Genomic DNA, 22,530 nt, shown 5'->3' on the forward strand with positions numbered 1-22,530 from the left:
AAATCTTCCTCTAATGGAACAAACTGCATGCAAATACTTTGAAAACAGTTTTTGATGTGCTCTATTTGTGTAAGCTAAATCAGCAGTGGACTTGTTTGTGGACTAATATTAAATGTCTTTATTCTTGCATGCTGTGGCCAAACCTGTAATGGGATCTCATCATCAGAGATTTGCATCATCAGTTATTGTAATGAAAATAACAAAGATAAGACCAATTTTAAAAGAAAGAAAAGAAGCTAAACCAGTTCAGGCACTTTCTCCAGTTGCTTCATGCGTCATAGAAGCTGATTGAACTATTTACTCGGTTATTTCCTGGTCGATTCTAGTGTTCTTTGCTGTGATTACTGGAGGTTTGACGCTTAGCTGCCTGCTCCAAGGATTTAAATGAAAAACAAAAATCAGAAAAAAAGGAATAAATATTTCCAGATCTGGATTTAGGTGAGTGTCATATGGATGTATGAATTGTTTTGCATTTCTAGATTGCATTCAGATTAGGATTTGGCATAGTTCTGATTTCAAACATTTCTGTTGCAGAATTTGAGTTCTGAGAAAGTAGAAACATTTACATTAATTTGGCAATGTCTTAAAATATCAATCTTTTGCTTTGATTTTAAAAAAAGATCATGCATTCTTCAATGCAAATGTCACTTTTTAGGCATTCACGTAATCAGTAATCATTCATTTGTGTGCATTTGATTCATTCTATCTGACCTATAAATAGTAAAGAATGTTAAAAATATCTTCTATATTTTTCAACATCTGGTATATTTTCTAGGTGATTGACAACCTTAGATTTCCAAACTTTTGTCCTGCACTCTTTATATGATTATACTAACATTTGTTCAGCCAGAATTACGTGATTTCTCTTTAACAGTGGTCCATTTTCATATTTTTGTGTTTTCTGCAAATATTCATGTTAGTAAGATGACAGGAAAACTAAAAGAGATGCTAGTGAGAGAACAAAATACAGCTGAAGAAAAAGAAAAGCAGAGAAAGGAAAGTGCTCTGAGAGACAAAGCCAAACCTGCACAGAAGGAAACAACAATGAAGAGAGGAAAAGAAAATGCCTTTGGATTGAGAGAACATCAAAAAGTGCACCAGATGAACAGCCTTGACAAATATCGACCAGAGTGTAAGAAGACTTCAGATGAGTTTCAGATTTGAACTCAAATATATGAATATCTCATGATGTGGATGTTTACCAGAATTAGGTTTTCACCAAACACTGCAACATGTATTTATACAAGAGGAAACTTAATGGTGCAGGTTACCCAAAAATTTAAATTTGCTGAAAATGTACTCACCCTCAGGTCATCCGAGATTAGGATGAGTTTGTTTCTTCATCAGATTTGGAGAAATGTAGCATTCCATCACGTGCTCAACAATGGATGCTCTGCAGTGAATGGGTGCCGTCAGAACGAGAATCCAAACAGATGGGGAAAAAAACGTCACAATAATCCACAAGTAATCCAGAAGACAAAAGCTGCATGTTTGTAAGAAAAAAACATCATTAATGGATTTTAACTTCACGCTTTTTGCTTCAGGCCAAAATGATAATAACACTTCCTCCAGTGAAAAAGTCATTTTGTTTGAACCAGGAGAGAAATCTGCACAGATCAAGCTCCGTTTACAAGCCAAAACAGTCCACTACAGCTCTAAACAAATATGTGGGTTGACAACAGGAGATGGACTTCACGTTTCACTTCTCCAGATGTTAACTGATGGACTGGAGTGGTGTGGATTATTGTGATGTTTTTATCAGACTCTCATTCTGACGGCACCCATTCACTGCAGAGCATCCATTGCTGAGACACTGATGCAATGCTTTATTTTTCCGAATCTGATGAAGAAACAAACTCATTTCCATCTTTGATGTCCAGAGGATTAGGACATCTTCAGCAAATTTTGGGTGAGCTGTTTCTTTAATGCATGAAGAAACTTTAATGTAATGGAATATGATCGGGAAGCCTGATGTGATTCTCTCAAACAGTAGCCTGAATCTTTGTTTGTTTGTTTTCAGTCTCTCTTCATCCAGACTGATCTGCAGAGTGTCATTCTGTGTGAGAGAAATTCAAGAATGAGGTGAGAGATTCACTGCTCATGTTCAGAGAATCAATCTGTGTGTGTCGTTTGATTTCTAACAGTGTTTTTCTCTTCAGAAAGAAGGCGTTTCCTCACCTAGAATGTTCTTCACATCACTTTCAGTCAGTGATTCAGAAGGAGACTGGAATACAAAACACCAATATTTTTAAGTTCATAACTTGATGACTATAACTGTACTGTGTACATATTTAAACCCATTTAGAGTTAATAATGTGTACACAGGCTTAAATATGTGTCATATGATAGTAATATGATCAGTCAGTGCTAAAGCACTAACACTGAAATTGTAAAAGTGTAAACTGTAGCTCTACATAGTTCTCATGTCTAGATGCGCAGCATTGAGAACAATGACTGTAAAGCAATAGGTGTTCCTGAAATGCCAAGTCACTCTTTTCCATTTGATTATACAGTGAATGGAGACTTCCTAAAGCTTCATGGACAAATTGTCTAGATTTTTACTATAGTCCTGTGACTTCAGGCACTTTATTCTGGCATGCAGAAGATGATTTTTCTTTAAACATGTCATTACTGTACTCGTACTTTCCGTATAGAAGGTGTTTTTATCTGAAGCATCTCTGGTGTCACGCATCTCGTTCAGGTGCATAATGATTAGTTTTTGAACTAAATGATCACTGGGATTGAGTGTCTGTATTATTTTGATTCTGTTCACATTGTGAAAGGTTATGAAAGTGTCCAAGTGTACATTACACTGTCCTTATTCCTGAGCAGGTGTTTGTTTTCAGTCATTATGATGACTACCCAAGTGTCTGTTGCTTTGCAATGCAATAAATATTTCACTTTAGCTATCAAAAATGCCTTCTATAGCTTGACTTGTCACATGGAAAGATATAGAATATCTAATGTAATCAACACTCTTAAAAATAAAGGTGCTCAACAGGTTCTTCACAGCGATGCCATAGAAGAACCATTTTTGGTTCCACAAAGAATCACTCAGTCAAAGGTTCTTTAAAGAACCATCACCTTCTTACCTTTTTATAATCTGAAGAACCTTCTTTCACCACAAAGAAGCTTTTGTGAAACAGAAAGGTCCTTCAGATGGTAAAGATTCTTTATGGAACCATTTAGACCAAAACGTGCTTCTATGGCATCGTGAAGCACCTTTATTTTTAAGAGTAAATGATAAATACTTTGTTGTCAGAGTAGTTTACTTCTACTGAAGTTAATGAAGTTAAAACAAAGATTGGAGCACATTTCGTAAGAAATACATGCAGTACTATTTCAGCCTTTCTACTTCAAAATTGCACATTTAATTAAATACTTGCCATTTCATTGTAATTAATTGAGACAAATTACATTTTCAAAAACGCTATTTCACTAATAAAAGGGGTCAAATATTTGACCTTTAATTAATTACGTAATGCTTTATCCTCATTTAATGCATGAGCTCATGTTGTCATTAACTCCTCTACTGAACACACACAACTGAGTAATTTAGTACTGCTTTTACAACTCTTAAAATAAACACAAGGTCACTTCCCTGATGTTTGCATTTAACCTTAAGCTGATTGCGTCATTTGTATTACAACCAAGTGAGTCTACAGTGCAGAAACATTATGTTTGATGTTGTTTTTTTTACTGTTTTTATGACGTAATGCTTATTGAGTAACATACATGCCTTTAAGAGGATGCTCCTGGTGTTTTGTGACATTTTAGACCATGAATTGCCATCAGAAACACTCACAAATATAGTTTAATGCAACTGACTAACATACACGAGAATGTAACTAAACTACACATTTTTTAGTGTTAATAAAAGCATTTTGTTTTACCGCAGAAGGGCGAAAAAGAAGCTCAAACATATTTCATTCATGTTTGCTCACTATATCATTCCCAGATCAGAGTTTTGACTCGGCTTGACTTGGTATGTTTCATAATATCAATAAATCTGGAACAATAGGCTGTTTGAACCGCACCCTCCCTGAAACACATCATTCATAGCACATTTACGTCATGATCTGTAAATCATTCATTCACCTTTGCACTGCACAAATGTTTTGCATTTACACTGTCGGAAAATGACAAAGTAGGAGACTTCCATGCACATTCTACAGTTCAAATGAACTAACAAAACCCTGCGATACTCAATGGTTGGGTCATGTGTCTGATCTGATGTGAACAGGGAAAAACAAGCTAAACGCAAATAGTCAAATGCAACTAAATAATTATGCATATAGTTAAAGATAAAATAAATTCAATTAAAAATAATAAAATAAATTAGAAGTAATGCATACACTGAAAAAAATTTTATTTTTCAGAAGGTTCGCAGAATATTCCAAATTAACATTCATAGCCTAATGTTTTTCAAAGTGATTAAATGGAACGTTCACATAATCGAAAAAGGATAGGCTCTTTAAAATATTCTAGAAACTAACTGGATGTCTCGGATAACATTCAGAAATAATGTTTTCAGAAATAACGCTCTTAGAACATATTTCTTTTAGAAATGAGAGGAAAGGATATGGAAGTAGGAAGAAATATATATCTTAATTTCTATTAAGAATTAGACATACAGCATTAAACTATATATACTTCATAAAATAGGGAAGGATGAATCGGGGAAAGTGTGACAAATGTGGAGAATTAGAAACAGTGGAGCATATTCTTTTTGTGTTTTCTGCATGAAAAATTTCAATTAATTCAAGATTAGGATGGCTGGGAGTTGATAATATGTCTTTAAAAGTATTGTTAGGAAATGGGTCAAGGCAATCAAGAGTGCATGAAATATTATTTAAATACCTGAAAAACACAGGAACAATAGATAGTTTTTTTCCTCTTCCAAATCTAAGCACACTCCAGACTCCAGAGCAGTAGGTGGTGGTAATGCATCTTTTGGGTTGGCTTGCCAAACCACCATAAAACACCAGAAGAAGAAGAGTTCATGGAGTGTGGCTTGGGAAAATAATCTGGATAATATTTTCAGCGATTAACATCTCACAAACCTTCTGTATTCTGCCAGAGAGGACTGTGACTAACGCATCCTCATTTGGATTGCCTACTGCTTTTGACATTTTTGCAATAAATGATTGTAATTGCATTTATCTGTCTGGGATGTTTTTCTTATGCTGTACAGAAATAGTTATGTTTAGGTTTAGAGGTAGGAGTGGGATTAGGGACTATAAACATATTTTTAATGCTATATTGTTACTAAAATTGGTATTTCATATTTCGGTCAATTGAGTATTATATCCTTTTATAGGCTATTCGCTATAAAATCTGTTGGTTAAGGTTTGTGACACAGAACAGCCTGATTCCCACCCTAGCCAATCCTCATCACCTCATCACCTGAATACTGATCCCCCACACCTGTTGCTCATTCACCCAACCACTACTTAAGCACTCAGCACCTCACTCCAGGGTCCGGTCTCGTTGATGCCTATTGGACTCCTGTCTGACGCAAGTATTATTCCAAGCTAGCTCCAGAAAGTGTTACTCCTGTACTTACCTCCTGTGTTTCCTCCAGAGTGTTCACTTCATCCTCAAACGTCTCCCAGTCCTCCTCGTCTCGGATCTCGACACTGGTGTGCTTCCTTTATCTGAAAGACAAGTCATATCATCACTTCCCTCATCAAGAACCCAAAGTATCATTGTTCCGGTTACTCCCCTGATTCCTCCTGCTCATTTCAAACCTGCTAACTTATCATGTGTCCTGGTATACTACCGTAACGGGTTGGAGGTAGGTTAAGAGGTCTAAACATCTAAATCGCTTATTGATAAAATTCTAAAGATGCATTGATACGAATATCTTAATGATATAAAAGATGTGTAAATTTTTTAGCTAAACAAACGTAGTGATTTGTACATTTTAAACACTGAAATATGTCAAAATTGTACGTTTTAGCATCAATAAAATGTTTTGTGCTTGTAAATGTTACGTATTAATAGGCCTACGTATAAACAAGACCTGGCTGTACTAAAGGAACTTGCAAAAAAAAACTGTAAAGCTGAAATCAGACCTTTTAAGCAAAATAACTTTCTATATTAATGTGAATAACATTATAATATTAAAAACAACCCTTTTTCTGCTATACAGAAACTTGTTACGAAAAGGTTCCTAGGATGTCGAAGGCTCTATGAAAAAATAAATGCCAACAAAGATCATTTTCTTTCAAGATTGTAGGATATCTATGTCCTCAGAAAGCTAACAGGGTTGACAGTATTAATTTACACTTAAATTTAATGTAGAGTTTCTGTAGTATTCTCTTCATTCCCAGGAAATGCATGAAGCAATGGGACAAATACTTTGAATGCAGTGTATGTCACTTTAGAACTAATTTTCAGGAAAAGTTGCTAAAGGCAGGTCGATTTGTTGCTAAATGATGTTGTGATGTCATTGGATGATGTCATTATGTAACCATGACGCAATTTGCCTTGTCCATCCAACTAGCCTTTTACCGATAAAATGGTGTGCGTCATGACGTCATCCCTAAAAAACGAATTGTCGCATAAGTTTTGGTGTATCGCAAAAAACTGTTGCCCTTGAGCGGTTTCCATACATAATTTATCCTTTTGCGTAAATTACAGGCTAGGCTAGCTGTTCTTCATCCATTTGAAACAAAAAAAGCCTATATTAAATTGTAGAGGCCTATATAAAATTATTATAATTTTTTTTTTTTTGTACTTTGTTATAGACTAGATCGACAGGCCACTGGTGATAATCAAGCAATGATCATAAACAGTTGCAGTTGTATTATCATTTTTATGATTGATGTTTATAGGAAATATGAAAGTTCATTCCGGTTATTTTATTTCTCCAAACCGACTGTCCTTAAGCCATATTAACCGTTAACCGACAAGATTGTTAAATTAAATTGATAGGTGGCTTGACCCACTACAAACACCTAAATTTGTTTTCCAGGGATTCATTTTATGCACGCAAAAACCGCATAAACACGAATGTGACCTGCAGCGCTTCTGTGAACGGAGAAAAACATAAGCTATTATTTATTTATTTTTATATATATATATATATATATATATATATATATACACACACACACACACACACACACAAGAAACGGGCCCATGTGCAAAATATATTTTTCTAAATAATTAATGAATTAACAAAACGAAAGAAAAAACTGCAACAGTTAGTAGCCTATATGCATAATTTCGGTTCATTTTTGTGATGCACTCTTGAGAAAGCGGCAGTTTTCCTTTCTTCACAAAAGTATGTTTTGTTTTTTTTTTTTATTGTAAATGTACACAAATAAAATAAATGTTTTGAATAATGTCTTGCTCTTATATGACCATAAATGAAGGAGTAGGCTAGTGCAAGTTGTTTCCACTTTTACAAGGGAACCCCCCCCCAAAAAAACGGAAACGCGCAAGCGATCGCGCCGGCGCCTCAGTTACAGCCTGTTCATGTCATAATAAAATAGTCAGCCAAAAATACTGAAGAAATATTTTAGAAGAAATATTTTATTTCCCCTCACTCCACAACAAATCATTTAAATATAACAGTAGAAAGAACTCTGAACAAAACAAGAATAAGAAGCTAACAAGCCAAAACGAATCAATTTAAACTTTTGTACTTCATGTTCCAATATCCATGTAAAACAATGTGCTTGGCATAATATCACGGGGTTATGGTGGTCAAGACACGGACTACAGGCTATTTAAACTGAACAGTGCACTGTAATTATAATAATCATGTAAAGGTAGGCTAGCCTACTAACACTAAATTAAGATAAGTATGTTTGAGAGGCAACTCCTCTTTTTCTTACCATGTATAAAATAATTTTAGATACAATTGAATATGATTTAATACGCTTTTGAACTACAGGGAAACGGTGCTTTAAGGAGAGCAACACCATGAACACAGACGCTGCCTATAGGCTAATTCTGTCATGTGACTCCACATTTATTTGCGTTAAAGTCCCTTTTCTCCACAAAATTGTTTCCAAACAAATTTTTGCGACATTTGAAGTATCGACCATGGAATTTATGCGCTAAAGTTAAACGGAAAAAGATTTTGTCGACACATGAGAAATTTAATCGATAATTGGCATTTCCATCAGCTATATCGTAAATATTTTAAAGCGCTAAATATTTTTTCGCAAAAAATCCTTGGATGGAAACGTGGTTAGTGACTTCTTGTGTTGTCATCCCGGCGGGAGGCTTGCAGCAGGTGACTGGCTCGTGCCATTAAACTGCCTTGTGTTCTTCCTGCCATGTGTCTATATGATGCTATGATGCAGAATGGATTTCAAGGACTGCACGCACAGTCTACGGCCAATGTTGAATCCAACGTTTATATTTTTCTACGAATCTTGGAGTTAACATGCACTAAACATGAGTGGAATGAATTTGCACCGCAGCGCCCCCACACCTGGATGCTCATGACAAGAATAGCATGTATAGTTATCTTTATTGAAGTGAATTAGTTTCAAATCGCCGTCATGCATGAATGAATGATATTTTTGCAATTTTATACATAATCCACGATGATCTCATTACACAAAACTGAAATTGCACGTCAAAATAAGTCAATATGTTTGGAGACCCCCCAGAATTTCTCTAATCACGTTTTCAGGGGAGCCCATGTCTTATTAAGAGCCGAGCTCCTCCGTAGTTCGCACCCTGATTGCGTAGAATACACATTGAAATTACTCATATCTCAGAAAGGAATATTATTTGAAATGTTCATTTAGATTTCTTTGTAAAAATAAACATTCAATATACAACGTATTATTTGTAAAAGCAAAATGAACACATTTTTATTATAAAGCAATGTTACTGTTGTAAATTACATCAATTATGAAACCAATTTCAGTTCTACAGAAGATAACGGTGTCATAATTGTCAGTGTTCCAAAGTTCATAAATTATATTCAATTCAGTTCCAACGTAGCTCTATCATTATGTAGATAATTCAGTTCAGTGTTGATTCTGTTCAGTTCAATAACTGTATCAGTGTTCCAAAGTTCATCAATTGTAAAACAAATAAAAAAAAATGGTCATTATTCAGCTCAATTTAACGCCGTGTGTTCAACGTTGATTCAGTTCAGTTATGAAATGAATTCAGTTTAAGCTGTAAAGCAGCTCTACAGAAAGCAATAATGCAATTATTCAGATCAATTTTGGTTCAATTCTGTTCATTGTTGATTCAATTGAGTTCAATAACTGTATTAATCTGTTTCGTGACGCTCACCTGCTCCAGCAGCAGAGGAGTTATCTACCTTTCTCATTTGTGCACAATGCACATTTCCTAAATTAAATCTAATATGCGTTGTCACTTTTGATGAGGATTGTATGATCTTTGAATAATATCGGTCTTTAAATGCAAAATCTGAACCTGAAGTATACTTGCAATAGTTCCACTTTAGCACAATCAGATATACTTCAGTATATTTTTAGTTGGAGTTCAGCACTACTTCTACACAATTAAAGTGCATTAAGTACAAAATTGTTCCAATTTAGCAGACTTTAAGTATACTGGTTTAGTACACTAAGAATACAATTGCAGGGTATTTTATGAAGTAAATAAAAAAATGTATTTGAAGTATACTTGAAATAAATGCATTTCAAATACATTTAAGTATATTTTATTTTTTAATAGGGTGGAAATCAGGTCAACGAAGCAGCACATTAATCAACAGACAAACACTAATGTCATTTCAAGTTAAATGAGTATTTTAATAGATGTTGGGACATAATTCATGGGAGTTCATGGATGGTGAAATGCATGAACTGATAAGACACGATAAGATGTACAGTCCGCCTCTGCTCTGTGTTGAGGTCCTGATCACATCTCAGGCTTTATTTTGTGACTGGCTTTTATATGACATGAGAATCAGAATGAGCTTTATTGCCAGGTATGTTTACACATTAACATGTTAATCATGATATGGTTAATGTGAGCTCATAACAGTATGCCGATGAATTATGATCCATCTGATCTTCTTGCCGTTCTTGTTGTCGTCCTCGAACACCTGAAAGAAAAGCCAAACTCAGATAAGCCAGATCTTCCAGACAGTGTTGCTCTGTGATCCAAGTGTTTTACATTCACGTCACCTTAAGCGCAGCAGTACATGTACACGTTATTGAGAGCGGTGTCGTCTCCTCGTCCTTGCGGCGGTTCTACCTGTGTCTTGATACCACAAATCCCTTTTCCTTCACATGGATTACTCCAGCCGCCCCAATTGCCCCAGTTTGTGCCGTCACCCTGTAAAGATCCTTGACTGCATCTGAACCTGGAAGAAGTTTGGGTGAGACAACATTATAATGTGTTGTTTCAATCAATACTAACAAAACAAGGCAAACCAATCTCTTGGAACTTGCAATTTGACTTGCACCTAATATAATACCATAAATGTTTTATTTTTATAATTGTTAACACTTTAACTTTTCAGTCATACTAGCATGTTTATGCCTCATCTTTTCATGCCTTTTTCAGCTTTTTAATCCATCTTGTACTGTAGATGTCCTGGGAACTAAGGTTCATTCATAATTACTCACAAATTAATATTTTTAGTTGCAAATGAGAACATTTTAGTCACAGTCTGGAGCCCTGCAATCAGTTCCAGTAAGATTTGGTGATGATAGTTAAGCATAATAATGAGTGATTTACAAGCAATTTGTAAATTTTTAGCACAGCTCAAACTCACATGATGTTGTTTGCGGTCGTATCATCACCATTTCCTTGAGGAGATTCAACTCTCAGCTGAAAAGCAGTCAAGAATCCAGAAGGACACCATTTGATATCTGTCCACCGACCCCAGCTGAAGAAAAAACAGTTTTATTGATCAAACCAATCGTTATTTTTAAGAAAATGTATTTGTCTAGCTTATGAAAAAAACTGCCTCTGACTTTTATTGTAACAATTCTTAATAACTGCAAACGTGCTACATTATTACTCTTTAGACTGAGCTCCTTACCTGCCTACATCTGACTGAACTGAGGTGTAGTCGTGACGGGAGTTTGATGAGGCTTTAGACGCATCAATGCAGTGAAGGCGAATCCCATTGAGTGCAGTGTCATCCCCATCAATAGGATCTTCCACCTTAAAAACAAAACAAAAAAACAACAATAAGACATATTAGAAGGAGAAAAGGAGTAATCTTAACTCAACCTCTAGTGTTCCTGGAGGTACACCAACATCACACATTATGGATGTCTACTAAAGATGTGATCAGTTGAATCAAAAACGTTCACTGAGGTGTATCTTCAGGAACAGAGCTGGGAATCCCTGGACTAACCCAATCTATAGTAACATTCAACTTTGTTTCTTTAGTATGAATCAAAGCAGTCAAAAACTTGAGCAAGTGCAGTTTCCTTAGAAAAACCTGGAATTTAAGTAAAATTTTTTTCTAAGGATTTGAACCTTCAACCCTCGGTCACCAGCTTACACTTTCAAGCATTAAACAAACCCCATACTACTGTAATTATTCAATTCTTAGCTTACCTTTAGACTGAACCCTGCGGCGTACGTTCCAGTTGGACACATTTCCCTCTGACCCCACGCCCCCCATGTCCCTCCATTCGGCACAGTCAGCTCTGATGTGTAATGTCTGTTGATGCTTCGCTCAGAACGTATTCCTGCGGCCTCGACGCTCACCTGCAGCCCAATAATGACTAGCAGTGAAAACATGATGGAAATAAAGTGATGCATTGCTGCAGCACTGATCAGATGGATTCTGTTTGGTTTGTAATTGAACAGTTTCTTCAAATCCAGAGCAGGAACCCTTTCTGAACTGTCTGCGGTCTGTCAGCAATGTCTGCCTGATTCTTTCACAGCTGCTTCAGAATGCATTTATACAGTTTATCAATACTGTGATATCTGGTTCTAGCCAATCAGCAGCCAGGAGCACAGGGGAACATATCACGTAACTGAACACACAAAAATACAAACACTGATCCAGCAAAATATCTGCTTATCTTGAGTCTGCACACTTGTAACATATCTATACATTCATACAAACAATTACTATTCGCAGAATGCAGCCTGTGATAGGGTTGCAACCGTTCCATACGGAACGCAGTTAGTCCCATATTCAACGCCGTATGATCACCAGACCATATGAATAACAAATTCTCAGTTGATAATGAATCATTCTTTTTGCAGAAATCTTTGTTTTATTTGTGACATTTGAGAAAGGATTTAAGAGCAAGCGAAATCCTCTGCTGGCTGCTCCTGCTTCATCTGATTGCAATAAAATTTGAGAAAAAAAATTCAGTTGTTATGCCACTTGTATGTCTTTATTTCATTAGTCCACTTTAGACATTCTACTAACTATAAGTAACTTTGCATCTACATGTCTGCTAACTCTCAGTATAGGGTAGGTTAAGGGTTAGTAGAATAAGTTGACATATACTTGCAAAGTTTCTGATAGCATGTTGTGGACGCATCAAAATAAAGTGTTAGAAGATATTAAGCAGACAGTCTACTAATACTCTAATGACTGCTAGTTGACATGTAAGTTACTTACAGTTAGTAGAATGTCTAAAGTGGATGAGCCCCGGGGAAATATCCCCAGTGAAGACCTCGACTTAAATACAATAAAAAGAAAAGAACTAAAAATATAATAAAATACCTAACCACTTAATACAATTTTTGTTAGAAATTACAACAATATAGAATAATAGAAATAGTACTTGGTAATAAAGCTCTTTCTCAACCGTTAAATGTCCCTGAAAACTGTTTTGCTTGGTTAAATAGCTCCAACTCAATCTCATGAAAGTGCGCATAAATAGTACGCCATATAATAACTCGCAGTATTGATACGCAAAAATAGACTTTGGGTTGCATATCCTATGCGATGGGTTGGATTAGGGTTGTGGGGTAGATGCGTATCATATACAAGCGAAAACTGCATTTTATATATAAGCCAGTCCATTTTTGCGTATCAAAACTACAAGTTTTTATTTGGTGTACTATTGTATTTATACGCATTTTTATGAGACCGGGCTTCTATAAAAGTTTAGTTGCTTGTTTGATTTTGTATGTTTAAATAGTTAAATGTTTATTGCAACACAAAGAACAATAGAGCAACCTTAAAATAAATATCAGGCATTTGCTTAAACGAGAATGATTGCAAGGAAGCCAGCGTTAAAGGAAATGATTCACTAAAAATGACCATTCTGTCATTTAATATCTCTCTCTCTCTGGTTCCAAACCCTTGAGTTTTTTCTTTTAAAGCACACAAGAATTTAAATGTAAGTATTTTCATACAACTTCTGAATAATTAGTGTGAAGTAAAATAAATGCACACAGAACATCAGCCTCAGTAGCTAAGAATCAATATATTATTGTTCCAGTCAGTGATCAAGACAACATTGCAAAACTAAATGAACTGATATTAGTCCGTGACCTGCATGTAAACACACTTTAGATAAACTAACACTTGAGCAATTTCTGACTGATTAGATCAAATGCTGCTCATTGCCGGTAAAAGCATGTGAGGTTTTAAAGATCCTTTAAAGCAGAATCCGCTTTTTAAGCTAATATGATCAATGAAACCTCTGTGTCTGCAGGATAATGAGGCTTGTGATTTCTGATTCACAAGCGTTTATTGATTCTGGCCCAGTTAGCTGCAGGAGTGTCTGTATAATCTGTCCCATCATCCTCTGCTCTGGCCTTCCTCTCGTTCATGTCTTCCACAAGTGTCTTCAGTCTGTCCACGTGATGAAGAGCTCTGAGAAAACAAGATATGAGATCAACAACACTGAACCAGCTTGAATTCATGATACGAGATCAACGCGGCTCCACTGACCCTCCTGACCTCTGTAATGACTCCACATTTCCCAGCTCAGTTTCTTCTGTTTCCTGCTGAGGAACCTTCAAAAAAGCATTTGTTTGGTCATCAATAACACCAAACATCAGCTTTATAGTATGACTTCTTCAGAAGAATATACTGCATTCATTATTTTATTTTATTTTATTTTATTTTAGGAAATTGTTTTGGGACATACTGGACAATTTTTACCAACAAATTGTATACTTGTGTCAAAATCAGGAATAAGTTAAAATGGCATTATACTTTTTTGTATTATTTCTTTTTTTCTTTATGATGAGCTGTAGTGGAGGTTTTCACGGAGTAGAACAATTCCGTGTAAGTTCTACATGCTCAGTTGATAATTGTCTGAAAAAGGGCACGCTCGAAAATATAACGAGTGTTACCCCACTATTTTCTTTTTTATTTAGTAGCTTCGATTCTGTGCACTTGATAAGGTTTGCCAGAATCATGGTTGTGCAAGAATATTTAATTGTTACTCCAGGTAGTTCACTGGTTTTTTTCAGGAACTTAAAGGAGGAAAAATTATCCAAGAAATCTAAACTGAAGAGGGCGCTTATCTGATTTCTGGAAGTATTCGACCGAATCCAGGTCCTGATGTTGTCACAAGTTTTAACACACCTTCTGATTTTAAATCAAGGACTGGTCTTGGGATTGTTCATTTAAATGTTCGCAGTTTACTCACAAAGTTGGATATGTTACGTATCTGGGCAGATACAACTGATGCAGATATTATGGTTCTATCAGAGACATGGTTAAAAAATTATATTTCAAATAAGAACATTAGCATTGTTGGTTATAATGATAAAAAATATTAAAAGTCTCATTGGAAGTCATTCAAATTCAGATTCTCCATCATGTATTATTAAGGATTCATATAAAATTGTGGATAAAGCTAAGATAATAGATTGTTTAAATGAACATTTTGTGGCCATTGGTTCACTTCATGAGTCCCATGATAATTCCTTAAGTGTTTACTCTAGTGGAAATCATTATAAAGTAGATCAATTATTTGATTTTAATCTAGTTTCAGAGGTTAATAAGGCACTTAAAGATAGTAGGAAACAGGCTGGTCCAGATAAGTTGGATCCACATTTCTTAAAGTTGGCAGCTGATATTATTGCGCCACCACTAACCTATCTTTTTAATCTTTCTTTATCTACAAATGAAATTCCTTCTATCTGGAAAACTGCTTATGTTCGGCCATTATTTAAAGGGGGTGATCCAACTGTATTGAATAATTATAGGCCTATTTCGAAATTGTCTGTTTTATCAAAGGTTTTGGAATCGCTTGTAAATGATCAATTAAAAGAGTTTCTATCTTCTAAAAATGTCTTATCAGAGTTCCAATCCGGTTTTAGGAAAAAACACAGTACATACACAGCAATTATAAAAGTATTAAATGATTTAATGGTTTCATTGGATAATAAAAACCATAGTGCTGCTCTTTTTATTGATTTATCTAAGGCTTTTGATCTCGTAGATCATGAAATTTTGAAGCAGAGGCTACTTAGCGTAGGTTTATTATCAGTAAATACTGTTGGATGGTTTGTTAATTACTTATCGGATAGATCTCAATGTATAAATATAGAGGGACTCACTTCTAGTACTCGGAATGTAAAGATCGGCGTACCACAGGGATCGGTTCTCGGGCCATTATTATTTATTTTATATATTAATAATATTGGGAATAGTTTTCACCTATATGCTGATGATATGGTGATTTACTCTTCTGCACCAACATTGGACCAGGCTGTGAATCATCTTCAATCTGATTTTGATGCAGTTCAGCATACACTGAGCAAATTAAAACTTGTTCTAAATGCAGAGAAATCTAAATTTATGATGTTTACAAAAAGAAAGTCTGCACATTCAAACTTATGCTCAATTACTCAGGGTTTGGAAATTGAAGTAGTATCTAAGTATAAATACCTGGGTTTTTAATAGATGATTATCTTTCTTTTGGGCCTCATATTCAGAATCTTGTGATGAAATTAAAGTAGAAACTGGGCCTTTTTTTAGAGTCAAGTATTGTGTCTCTCTTGCAGCAAGGAAGAGATTGGTAGCAGCTACATTTTTGTCAGTGTTGGATTACTGTGATATCATATATATTCAGGCACCTAAGCATTGTTTACAGGCGTTGGATTCGGTTTATCATGGAGCATTAAGGTTCATCACAAATTCAAAAGCCCTTACTCATCATTGTTCTTTGTACTCTCGGGTTGGATGGCCGGGATTGTCATCCCGTAGACTTAAGCATTGCTATTTATTTATATATAAAGTCATTTTAGGTTTACTTCCCTCATATTTACAGCAGAATATCTTTCAAAAAGATGTAAAGAATTATGGGCTTCGCTCACAGGACTATTATCTTTTAAGCATCCCTATAGTTCGTACTAATATGGGTAAACGGGCATTCAGTTATGCCGCTCCCTTTGATTGGAATCAATTACAAGCTAAGTTATGCTTAAAAGAGTTGGTATCACTAAATGATTTTAGATGCATTTTAAAGGATCTAGTTGTAGAGTCACCTGATTGTAAATGTTTTGAGTGAATTGTGTATGTCATTGTTTTATGTGTAACTAAATGTGCTGCCTATCTTGGCCAGGACCCTCTTGTAAATGAGATTTTAAATCTCAAGAGTTTTTAAATTTCCTGGTTAAATAATTTTTTTTTTTTAAATTGTGAATTTTCTCTCTCACGATTCTGAAAAAGTCAAAACTGTGAAATATAAATTCCGAACTGAGAGAACTTTACATCTTTACATCTCGCAAATCCAAGACAAATTTCCGTTTTGGGGACAATAAAGTATATTGAATTGAATTCTGTTCCGTCACAAAAAAAGGGTAATTGTGACTTTTTATTTCACAGTTTGGACTTTTTTTCTCAGAATTGCAAGAAAAAGGTCTGAATTAATTATCTTTTTTTTATACTGTGGCTTCCATAGTTTGCTATTGCATCTTTATACAAAAAGTATAATATTGATAATTTATGAATACATTTCTTGTTTTGTAAGTTGTTTTGTATATTGCCCGATACATAAAAAAGTCATTCTTATACTGTTCTTACTAACATCTGTCACAATGTGACAAACTAGATCACCATATTAACCAATGAAACTGACAGCTTTGTCAATTATAACAGGAGCAACGCAGGTTTTCCATTCACCGGCTGCGGTGTGTCTCTTTCCAGCTGTGAGGCTGAGGCTGAAGATGCAGTGGTTTTGGCGTCACCGGAGGCGTATGATTGGCTGATGTTGTGCTCGACGGCCTGCAGGCGGAACAGCATGTGTTTGAGAGCCTCCACGGGACCCGGATGCTTTCTGCTGCTGTATCCTGATGAACAGGAAGCTGCAGACTGGAGACAGACACAGATTTACTCTGAAGAGCATTGAGTTTAAATGAAGAGAAGACATCATAATGACTGTCACATACTGTACCTTGCTCCTCTGAAGTTCCTCAGGCACTGGAGGTTCATCAGCGCCACCCACTGGCACTGGAGATTTACTACAGACAGTAGGACATGTTTTATATTTACATTTACGAGATGCTTTTATTCAAAGCAATTTAGGCTGCATTCATTCATGCATTCCCTGAGAATCAATCCATGACCTTTGCATTGCTTTTAAGAACCAAAGACACATATTTGCCAATAAATAATAGAGGTTTCTTGAGATTCAATGTGAAAATATCATCACTGTCCATCACTCACAACGTCACAGGTGGATTGTCCCAGGATCGGTCCGCGTCCAGAGCATCCTCCGTATCTCCTGAACTATTGTGCTTCTTCACCGGCTCAAAAGAAGGAGAGTTTAACATCTGCTCGGCTCTGAAGATCAGAGGACCAATCTTATCAGCTGAACAGAGAGAAACACAAGAGACTAATGAAGGTTTTGTCTGGAATGACATGGAGGCAGTGTCTAAAACTAAAACTAATATATTAAAAAAATTTTTTTAAGCATTTTCATTCATTTAAATTGAATTTATTATAATAAAACTTAATTCACTTAGTTGATTTCCGTTCAATTTCTAATTTTCATGTAGTTTAATCTGAAGTAGCAAAATGACTAAAACTAAAATAAAAATTAATCAAAGTATTAATAAAAATTTTTTTATTAAATAATTAATATTTTTTTTTATTATTGAAACCAATAAAAACACAAAGCTAAACTAAAATGTATTTTTTAAATGTAATTTACTGGAAAAATCGGGGGGAAATAAAAATATATAAATAAATAAAATGAAATAAATATATGGATTATACTATTAAACAGAAATAAAATACAATTTCAGTTTGTTGCCAAGACAACATTTCTCATTTTAATTTAATTTAAGTTGAAGTACTATCATAACTAAACCCGTGTTAAAAATGAACAAAAATATGAAAAAAACGATTGAAACCAATCAAAACACAGCTAAAACTAAAATTTAAATGGATGGAAAAGTGGAAAATATAAAAATAAAACATTCAAAATATGAATAATTTTATATTAATGATAATATTAATAATAAAAAATATTAATAAAGTACTGAAATAAAATAAAACATTAAAAACGTATTATTTCAGTCTCTTGCTAAGACATTGCCAAGTCGAAGAACTTAATTACTAAAACTGAAATAAATACATAACACCATGAAAGTGAATACATAATAATATATAAAACTTTAAAAATACATAATTTTATTTCCATTTTTGGATGAAATATTCCTCTGAACAGTAGGTGGTGGTGTTTGTTTAAACTGTCAAACCTTTGAAAAGTGGTCCTTCATGAATCGGTCCTCTCTTCGCTGCCTGGAGTTTCTGCTCAAACTCTAAACGCAGATCTCTCAGACTGCACTGACCGATAGACTGGGATCCATACGGCTCTCCTGCGTGACCTTTGACACCTCGCTGACCTCTAGTGTCTGATTGCCGTTCTCCACTGGACTCTTCCAGTTCTCCAACCCACGAAGGAACTCTGGGAGGAAGAGGACGATCGCTCTGCCGGCCGTCTGAGGATTCTTCACACTGTCTCAGCCACACCGGGTACTTCAGCTCAGGAACGCTGGTCATCCCGGAAAAATCCATTTCGGATTTCTGGCTGGTCATCCAGCGCGGGAGATGACTGGATCTGGGCGTGTCAGGTGGAAGCGGCCGATTGGCTGGTGGGATGCTGGGGGGAGGAGCTTGACGGTGTGACCGCAAACGGGTCAACAGTAAATTATCCACAGGGAGAGATTTCCTGCTCGCTGCTGGAATGGGACGCTGTTTATGGACCATAATGGGCCGGGAGTGCGGCCGGGAGTGCGACCGGGAGCTAGAGTTGAAGCTCAATCCCAATGGAAAACTCCCAGAGCGGGAGAGGAGGGCCGAGGTGTGGGTCACCGGGAGAGAGCCGTCATTTGGGAGAGCCAGGAGGTCATCAGTGGTCATACTGAGCCGATCCGAATCTCTGTTCCGGACGGGAATGTTCAAGAAGATCAGCTCTTCATCCGTCAAACTCGTCTTCAGTACTGCACACGTCAATGCAAATAAAACCACTGGATGTTATGCGTGAAATCAAGAGAACTGACACAGCTGATGTATTATTTTGGTTAACTGAACTAACATAAATGTTAACTGAAATGGGGAAAAAACTAAACAAATTAAAGTTAACTAAAATAAAATAAAATAAGTTCAAGTACTAAAATGTGACCCTGGAGCACAAAACCAGTCATGAGGGTAAATTTTTGGAAATTGAATAAGCTGAATAAATAATCTTTCCACTGATGTATGGTTTGTTATGATCAGACAATATTTGGCTGAGATACAACTATTTAAAAATCTGCAAAAAAATCTAAATATTGAGAAAATCTCCTTTAAAGTTGTTCAAATGAAGTTATTAGCAATGCATATTACTAATCAGAAATTAAGTTTAGATATATTTACAGTAGGAAATTTACAAAATATCTTCATGGAACATTAACATAATCTTTATTTAATATCCTAATGATTTTTGTCATAAAAGAGAAATGTATAATTTTGATCCATACAATGTATTGTTGGTTATTGCTACAGATATACCTGTGTTACTGTTGACTGCTTTTGTGCTGCAGGGTCACAAATTACTAAAAGTAAAATTGAAATAAATATTAATAAAAATTAAATAAATATTTAAAAAGTAATAAAAACACAACAAAATTATGTTATGCATGAAATCAAGAGAACCGACTGCCTCCTAATGTTGTTATTGTTAATAAAACTATTAAATTGCATTTTGATTAATTGAAATCAAATAACTGAAAGTAAAATAAATATGTGTAACTAAAATTTAAATAAATACTACTAATACAATAAATATAAAAATTATAAATATCAGCATCAACAACAATAATAATAATAAAGTTAAAGCATAATAAATAGCATATTAATTAGACTAAAATAACACTGTACTGATCAGTTATTAAACTATAACTAAAAATATAAAAATACAGTTTTGCTACTTGAAATAAGTTAACTGAATATAAAATAAAAAAATAATCAAATAAAACATTCAAGTTGAAGTATAGCCCTTTTACAACAGCCTGACCAAAGTGCATCACAGGAGAGCAAGATAAAAACTACATCGCCATATTTACAAAATTAAAAAAAAAATAACAAAAGTTTAACTAAAATTAGAATGAAACATGAAAATAAAAGTCTATAATAATAATTGAAACTATAATAATATCGCAGTGATAGTGTAATCGTACACTGGTGCTGGTTTCTCACAGCTGTCTGTGGTGATTGACAGCATGTTATTCATAACCTAGAATGTGCCTTAAAACATGATTCATTTGTATTTAATGTGATGCTTTACCGTCTCTGTTTCTGGGATGAGGTTTTGTAATCTCTTTGGGCAGCTCAAGTTTCCCGGTTGTCGTCTCAGCGTCTCGCAGACTCCTCTGGAAGTCAGAGATGTACGCGTCCAGAGCCTCTGATGCTGAGATGTAGTGTCTGTCTCTGTATTTGATGGCGGGGACGGGCTCCGGATGCAAGGAGCTCTGCAGGAGTCCTGAAGTGGCCAGCAGAGACGTGACGCTCGACTCAGGAGACATCAGACCTTCTTCAGACGCCATCATCACACGCTGGACTCACAGCGCTCTGCAAAAACACATACACTTACATCAACGTGTCATTAACACAGAGTATGCATTTCATAATTCAGGGTTCTCAAGCCTATTGACGGGTGACAGCATGTATAAAAGTTGCATGACATTCTAGCTATGAAAAATTAGACATAATAAAAAAGATTAAATAGCAAAAAATTAAAAATAACTGTCAACCAATGTACAAGTTGCATGACATTTCTAGCTATGAAAAATAATAACATAAATGATTAAATATAATTTAGTAGTAAAAAATAACCTTAATCTAAATGTATTAAAATAAAAGTAAAAGTTGATTACAATAAATAAAATATTATAAATAATACACTTACCAGTACAGTACTATAATTTTTTTATTGACTTTTCTTATTTATGACCCTACAAAAACTAACCATAGAGTATCAAAAGAACACCTGAACAGGTGCACAAGCACTCACATATTCATTATGCACTTACATACATTAAATACTACTAATAATAATAACACAAACTAGATTATACTCAACATAAATGAAAAAAAAACAAGTAAATAATAAAACAGATAAATTGGTCACAGACAGTGTTTATAATGCAAGTAAAAACTACAGTACTATAATTAGCATTTTTCCTAATTTTACTCTACACATATCTAAATTATTATTATTTTGTTTTAATTTGATACTTTTAATAGTCTTTAATATTTTAGAGTGGGATGATCATATTTCGGGGTTCGTGGCATCTAAAAAATTAATAAACTAGATTTAATAGTTTAGTAAGATTAGTCAAATCTAGTTTCTGTCGCATAATGTCAGCTGGAAACAGACCTTAAAGACATTTTATTAATGTAGCACAATACGTTTAATGTCTTTAATGAGGTAAATAAAGATCATATAACCTTAACTTCGCGAATGTTTTGAATCGGTTTTAACTTTCACTTTCCTACATCACGGGTGAATTGACCAAAAACAGAAACTCACAGATGAATCCACTGCAGATCACGAACAGAAAGCGAAAGTGAGGAAAAATTAAAGTAAAGTTGATTAGAAGAATCCGTTCAGAAAACTCAAATCACTCAGACAACCGCCAGCAGCTCTGCGCATGCGCACGGAGTCACGTGACCTTCTCTAGGCGCTCTATGCTCGCTAGCTGCTCCACTCAGACGAGCGTTTGCGAGCTGCGCATGCGCGGCTGCACATATGACTTCTCAAAATGTTCTACGCTCATTAGCTGCGCCACTGAAATTAAATGAGCGAAATGGTCTGGAAACAAACCGAAATGTGATTTATCTCCTTAAAATCACTCTAAACATGTATGAGTGACAGGAAAGCAATAATAAATGGTTTAAATTGTTGATTTATGTTACAGTAATTCAGGTGAATGTGGAGGTCTGTTGAATTTAATGAGAATGAGATCACAGGTCATAATAATGACTGGAATAAATGTGTTATAAAAGTTCATGACTCATTCTAGAAATAGACTAAGATAGGATGGTACACGGTCTCAATATGGGCGTGACGCTAATCGATCGGGTTCACTGGACCAGTGATAATTTATAATAATAACTAATTTACTTCTTTACTGTGTATTTTT

General features: G+C 35.1%; 2 protein-coding genes and 1 long non-coding RNA gene across 5 annotated transcripts; 1 reads left to right on the forward strand and 2 right to left on the reverse strand.

Annotated features, from left to right (window-relative positions):
- Window positions 1-318: 318 nt before the first annotated feature.
- LOC306856376 lies at window positions 319-2,908 on the forward strand. Its single transcript, XR_013783010.1, has 4 exons — window positions 319-438; window positions 921-1,132; window positions 2,021-2,082; window positions 2,160-2,908. It is a non-coding gene; the product is annotated as an uncharacterized lncRNA (long non-coding RNA).
- Window positions 2,909-9,740: 6,832 nt separating this feature from the next.
- On the reverse strand, window positions 9,741-12,123 carry LOC306856367 (vitelline membrane outer layer protein 1-like). Its single transcript, XM_079395616.1, has 5 exons — window positions 11,527-12,123; window positions 11,000-11,124; window positions 10,730-10,843; window positions 10,137-10,315; window positions 9,741-10,054 (listed from the first exon to the last, which is right to left on the reverse strand). The coding sequence occupies exons 1-4, from the start codon at window positions 11,731-11,733 to the stop codon at window positions 10,138-10,140; spliced, it is 624 nt and encodes a 207-aa protein (XP_079251742.1). The 5' UTR covers window positions 11,734-12,123; the 3' UTR covers window positions 9,741-10,054; window position 10,137.
- Window positions 12,124-12,162: 39 nt separating this feature from the next.
- Window positions 12,163-22,044, reverse strand: LOC306856365 (lung adenoma susceptibility protein 2-like). Of its 3 annotated transcripts, XR_013783009.1 has the most exons (9): window positions 21,918-22,044; window positions 20,673-20,956; window positions 18,604-19,347; window positions 17,567-17,711; window positions 17,295-17,361; window positions 17,024-17,212; window positions 13,844-13,899; window positions 12,606-13,756; window positions 12,163-12,347 (listed from the first exon to the last, which is right to left on the reverse strand). XR_013783009.1 is itself a non-coding variant. In XM_079395614.1 (8 exons), the coding sequence occupies exons 2-8, from the start codon at window positions 20,932-20,934 to the stop codon at window positions 13,621-13,623; spliced, it is 1,599 nt and encodes a 532-aa protein (XP_079251740.1). In that variant the 5' UTR covers window positions 20,935-20,956; window positions 21,918-22,044; the 3' UTR covers window positions 12,183-13,620. The 3 variants fall into 3 exon arrangements, 2 of the variants coding, with proteins under 2 accessions (XP_079251740.1, XP_079251739.1); XM_079395614.1 differs by having other exon boundaries at window positions 12,183-13,756; XM_079395613.1 differs by having other exon boundaries at window positions 12,184-13,756; window positions 13,835-13,899; window positions 21,918-22,038.
- Between the last annotated feature and the right edge of the window lie 486 nt (window positions 22,045-22,530).

The sequence above is a fragment of the Barbus barbus genome (genome assembly GCF_936440315.1).
Source record: "Barbus barbus genome assembly, chromosome: 36".
Classification (NCBI taxonomy): Eukaryota; Metazoa; Chordata; class Actinopteri; order Cypriniformes; family Cyprinidae; genus Barbus; species Barbus barbus.